Here is a 6,054-nt window from a genome sequence, read left to right as displayed (position 1 = left end):
CCTATTGTGATTGCAATGCCCCAGTTATCATCGCTGGAACTTATCTTGACAAAGTCAAAAGCCAGGTATGCATGCATAGTTTTTAAAATTTAAAATTAGGAATATGCTCTTCATTAAATTATAGCTTTTCAATTTGTACCTACACATTTACTTATGCTCATCCTAAAGAAAAAAAGCAAACTTTGCACATGATGTCCCTTTTAGAAAAAAAAATTACCATATAATATGTATATCTATGTCAATTTTTGCAGAATTCTGATGCGTTTTACAACAAAATACTGGATCACGTGCAGTTCAACAAACATTTGAAGGCGCACTTAGACAGGAAGAGATGCTTTGTTCTTGGTTTCCATGCAGACGGTACACCATTTTTTGATGGACTTTTTGATTTAGAAAAGTGTATTATTGAAATTGCAAGAGAAGAAAGATGGAAAGAAAGCATCCCCATAGACTGGGCTTTATGTGAGGTAGTTTTTCGAGAATTGAGAAAAAAAGGGAAAAAAATGATGTCAGTGGCAGAATTAACCGACAAATGCTTTGGTCAAAATAAAGCAAAAAGTGCGCAAATAGAAGACATCTTGAAATTTTACCATGATATTGGGGTAATTCTTTACTTCCATGAGGGAGCACTTTCTGACACAGTAATCCTTGATATCCAGTGGTTCATTGATTCTTTCAAGAACATCATTACAGACCCAAACCACGTCAGGGATGTTGCACAAAACAGGCGTGATTGGTTAGATTTTTACAAAAGTGGTCATATATTAGACACACTTTTGAATGACCTATGGAAATTGGGAAAATTCAAATTGAAAATCTGGAATAGGTACCAGTACAAAGAACATCTTCTCCAGTATATGGAACGTCTTGGCTTAATTGCTGTTGGTACAGTTGCTCATTATATTCCGTGTACGAATAAGCGCACATTTGGATGTGCTGAGGAGAAATATTTCCTCTCTTTGAAACACAAAACTCCAGTCTTGGTCTTTCGATTTGAATTTCTGCCATATTTCTTCTACTTCCGTCTGATCGTTTCCTGTTTGACAAGGACCAACAAAGAATGGAGAGTTTTACAAGACAATGGACTTTGCCTTTACAAAAACGTTGCTTGTTTTGCGTATAAGCTGCATGCAGTCGCTTTGGCCGTGAATCCTTCCTCCATACAACTACAGGTGTTTCAACCGACAAATATTTCAGTTACCAAGAAGGTTGCATTGGAAGTTCGTAAGATTATCACACATTTATTGAATGATTTGCTGGAGAATTATCACAAAAAAATCGACATGTACACTGTTGGGTTCCAATGCTCAAAGCAGGAAGTATTTCATGAACATGATGATTGCTTCGTTAAAGAAGAGCAGTTGTTAAAGGAGGGGACTATGCTGTGCCCAAAACATGAACTGAATAACAGCCATATTCTACATGAATCAACTCTGCTATTTTACTGGAATCAGGTAATCATCACTGATGTTCTAAGTATATGTGAATAAAATCACTATAGAACATGCATATAATTACTTGTTGAATACCTTGCCTTATATAAAATATTTTTTCACGTGAATTTGGTAACTGAGAATCACATTTATTCATATATATTGAAATTTGAATGCTAAAAACAGTCGATCATCTTTATTGTTCATGCCGTATTACTTGATCATCCTGAAAATCTGACATAAATATATAAACTCAAAATTGAATCTTAAATATCATTGAACAAAAAATTTTTTGCATTCTTACATGAAATGCTTATTTTGAAAACTTATGGTTTACTAAGATATTTCTAATATATCATTCAAAAGTTTGTTTCATATTTTTTAGGATGTACTTGCAGAGTCAACAGGTATTTTTTCATCGAAAAATAAACATATTACATGAATTTGCACCTTAACTCAAAAATGACCTTGAAATTTCTTTCAGTAGAATTATATGCATTTCTTTTCACTTCTACCTCAGACCCTGACGCTCTAGTTGAAAATAGGGCTTGTAGGAATCTTCCAGAACCTGAAATGAGAAGATACAGAGTTCAGTGTTTCGAAAAACTCACAAAAAGTGGCAGAGAAGCTCTTCAGATGTACTTTGACAAGGTCTTCCCTCCGGCAGAGCTATTTATGTTACTTCAGAAAAATAAAGAAAACTTACGTAAACAGTTCAATACAGACCAATGTGATCTACTGTTTCCAGGTATCCCAGATTTTAAATTATTATTGCACGGTTTTTATTTTTGATTCACCAATTAAACATCTTTGACCAAATTTTAAACATTGTTTGTCTTCTTATGATGTGCTGAGTCTGTCATTATTTTTGTTTCTTTATAACAATGCAAAATTTCAAAGAATACAGCAAAAATATCATTGATCTTTCTGGAATGATAAGGGAATCTAAAACTTAAGGAAGAATGCCACACTAACTTTTTTATTTTCTAGATCTCTGAGTCAACCTTTGAAAACAATGGTTTGAGGATTGAAGGCCGACATTAGCTCTTAATTATTTTATGATTTTTTTGTATTTTTTCAAAGAAAATTCAAAAAATTATTTACATCCAAAGTAGATGCTTTCTTTGCTTTCTTGTAAAAATTTTGCTGTAAATTAAATGAATGCATCACATGAATACCTAATAAAATATGTAAAGAAAAGCCGTAAAGATATCATTTATATATATATATATATATATATATATATATATATATATATATATATATATATATATATATATATATATATAAAAGTATTTTTTATATGAAAATAAGCACACAATTTGTGAATATTTTTTTAAACTATCGTTAACATTTTTTCAAAACCAGTCACAACTGGGGAGAACATGTTCATCAATTATATTTCTGAAAGAAATTGAAACAAAATAGCCAAATTTTAGAGAATATATATATTTTTTTAATTTTTGGCCACGCCCGATCATAATTAAAACGATTTCAACCATAATTGTACAATTATTGGAAATAAATAACTTCCTCAAGATCACTAGTCAGATTAGGTGATGTACGGGCTAAAACTTTATTGAACCTGACAATGAAATAGATTTCTTCATTGTAAAACATGAAAAGGCAATAAATTCGCATTTTATTCATTTTGTGTTAACTTTGATCGGGATGAGTTTAATTTTGATCGGGTTAGGTCCAAATACTAAAAAAATTAATTTCTTTAAAATTTCTCCATTTCATATTAATTTCTTTTTAAAATATGATTGACAAACATGTTGTCCTTAGTGATTCTAAAATTAAAATTTAAAATTAAAAATTTTGTTTTATATTCATAAATAATTTATAAAAAAAAAATTAAAAAGTCTAACCAGCCTCTCTTTACATATATTATAAGATATTCATAGGATGCATTCATTTACAGCAAACTTTTAATTCGGAAAAAAAACTTATTTGGACATAAATATTTTTTGTTTCATTTTCTTTGAAAAAATACAAAAAAATTAATATAAAATAATTAAGAGTTAATATCAGCCTTTCAATTCTGAAACCATTGCTTCAAAAGGATGACTTCAAGATCTATAAAATAAAAAAATTGATGTGGCATTCCACCTTAAATAAAACCGTGGTTAAATCATATCTTCCGTCATCAAGAAGTTGTGATTATGAATATCGCCTCGACTGACCTAAGTCAATAAAAAAAAATGCGTAGCAACTGAAGTGAAAGTTGTGAGTACTTCGAACGAGACCTTAAAAACTGAGGCCCCGCGGCAATGCGGTTGCACGATAGAGATCCCCACTGCTGAATGCCCCTGAATGCCTTGTAAAGGTCGCAATTTGAAGGCCTTCATTGGTATATGGTGACGTCTCTATAAAAAAATTTAAGGAAAAAAAACAATAAATATAGGAGAAAACTTCGATGCACAAGACTGCCGCTACGAAATATTAAACGAAAGTATCAAAATGCTTATTTTTTAAAGCTAACTCCTAAGGGATTGAATTTTATTTTTTTAAAATTCTAATTCATTAATTTATTTTTGTTTGATAAAATAAATTTTTTTTAAAAAGTTATTTCATTTACACAACATTTTTATTTTAAAAGTTTTCTTTCAAAAGTTTATCTTTCAGAAAATATTTATGTTATTTCATATTTTTGATATGATCATACAGTCGATAAATCGATTCCAACCTCTTCTGCCTTTGATGTGACCATCATGTACAAACTGTTGAGGAACTACGGACCAAACCTTCCTACCCCGACCAAAGGCTGGGGGAAGACACCGGACCCGGGACAGAAATCTCCTACTGATGACGTAGAGAGGATCCGAGTTTATAGGAACGAAGTGGAACATAAAACTCCGGCAACTAGTGTCATGGAGAAAGAGGACTGTCGTCTGAAGTGGAGGGATTTATGTCAGGTGATATAGGATAAATCTATTTTAACTGTTACAATTGTAGGCTGAAGGTGAAAAATTAAAGAAAAAAAAATTAAGTGTTCGCATCATTTATATCATTTATTTTGAATTGTATCAAAATTGCTAAGTTATTTCTTCACTGCATTACAATGTATCATCAACTAGTGACTGCTTATATTTTGCTTAATTAATGCAAGAAAGAAATTCCTTTCTATCGATCTATAGGCTAGAAGGCTTGCAAATGACACCTTCTCTTGCAGGTAGTGATTTATTTATTAGAATGTATTCCTGTCTTGTTGATGGAGATACAAGTTTTATGACGGCCAGTTATTACATTTCTGTAGGAGAAACAGATATATCTGCTAATTTTCTTGTAAACTCAATCTATCAGATTTAATGGTATATAATCTATAACAGTACAGCTTTACAGAGTCAAAACTTCTAAAATTTTGTTTATACAGGCAATACTACGACTTAGCGAAGGAAGCCTGGAACAAGATATAATGGAACTCATATATTGAGGCACCAAGACTGAGAAAGTATTAGCGTCATGTTGTGTTATTGCATAACCATCAGACGTTTACTCTCACAATCTTTTCTCTGTTGTATATTTTCTTTAGTCAAGATTTTTTTATGATTTGTTTTCTGTGAAAATCGTTAACTTTTCAGTCAACAGACTGATACAAAGCAAAATTTTTAGCAAGGATTTAATTTTGGCATTATTAGCGAAGGTGATGAGACCGCTAAAAAATTAATTGCGTTTCAGTTGTAATGGCTTCTTTAGTGGGCTTTTTATAATATCTCTTAATTTACTTCTCGCTTAAAATGAAATACCTATTTCTAAGGATAAATCGATAAATATGTCTCTCGCTACCACTTATACGGTATATTAAGCGCACTATGGACATTTATAGAAATAAGCACATTTGGCTGTCTATGTTTCTATCTGTCTTGTCTTTGAGTGTTCACATATTTATAAAACTAAAATGTTAATTCCCTATGGCACCTGATCCGACCAAACAAACGTCTTTAGTGAAATGGTTTACTGTTTTGCAAATTTGTTAATTTTTTTTTAAATCTTTTGTTTTCATTGATTGTATTTTGGCGATTCCCCTTATTTCATATGTACCAGTCATAACTTGTTATTGAAAATATGTCTTAGTTAGAGTGTCCTAGTGAGAGATTCAATTTTTTTTTTTTTTAATTCTTTATTTATTTTACACAATCTGTTTTATAAATCAAAATACACATTTTATCATAGTACAGATTGGTTTTTCAGAGAGAGAGAGAGAGAGAGAGAGAGAGAGATGGGAGAAAGAGAGATAAAGGGGGGAGAGAGAGGGAGAGGGAGAGATGGCATGTTATTTCTTTTACATAAATAAACAAAAAAACTTTTTCATTTCATAAAAACAATTGATTCCACTGATTCCAGTCGGTGTCAAAAATCTCTCTGTCACCATTTTTATATGCTAAATATTTTTGAGTTTCATAAAAAAAATTAATATGTGAAGTCGCAAGTCTGACATCTAATTTTTTTCCTAAGCATCTCATTGTATATATATAATATTTTATCCATAGGAACAGCAAGTTATGAATGTCTTTGTTTTTTACTAGAAATCCCAAAATAAAATTTTGCTTTGTAAATGAAAGTTGTAACCCTATCTTTTGCTCACAATATGTTTCAAAATTGTTGAGGAAGGTTTGTA

General features: G+C 31.0%; 1 protein-coding gene across 1 annotated transcript; it reads left to right on the top strand.

The window, feature by feature from the left end:
• Positions 1-828: 828 nt before the first annotated feature.
• On the top strand, positions 829-4,885 carry LOC134274820 (uncharacterized). The gene is made up of 5 exons (XM_062757055.1): positions 829-1,454; positions 1,819-1,840; positions 1,954-2,181; positions 4,104-4,351; positions 4,810-4,885. Exons 1-5 carry the CDS (start codon positions 858-860, stop codon positions 4,867-4,869), a joined length of 1,155 nt encoding a protein of 384 aa, XP_062613039.1. The 5' UTR covers positions 829-857; the 3' UTR covers positions 4,870-4,885.
• The last annotated feature ends 1,169 nt before the right edge of the window (positions 4,886-6,054 follow it).

This window comes from Saccostrea cucullata, unplaced genomic scaffold (genome assembly GCF_032062105.1).
Source record: "Saccostrea cucullata isolate Sc308-1 unplaced genomic scaffold, CSIRO_AGI_Scuc_v1 ctg12429, whole genome shotgun sequence".
NCBI classification, from domain to species: Eukaryota; Metazoa; Mollusca; class Bivalvia; order Ostreida; family Ostreidae; genus Saccostrea; species Saccostrea cuccullata.
The sequence above is the reverse complement of the archived record's forward strand: the minus strand, read 5'-3'. Positions and strand labels throughout refer to the sequence as shown.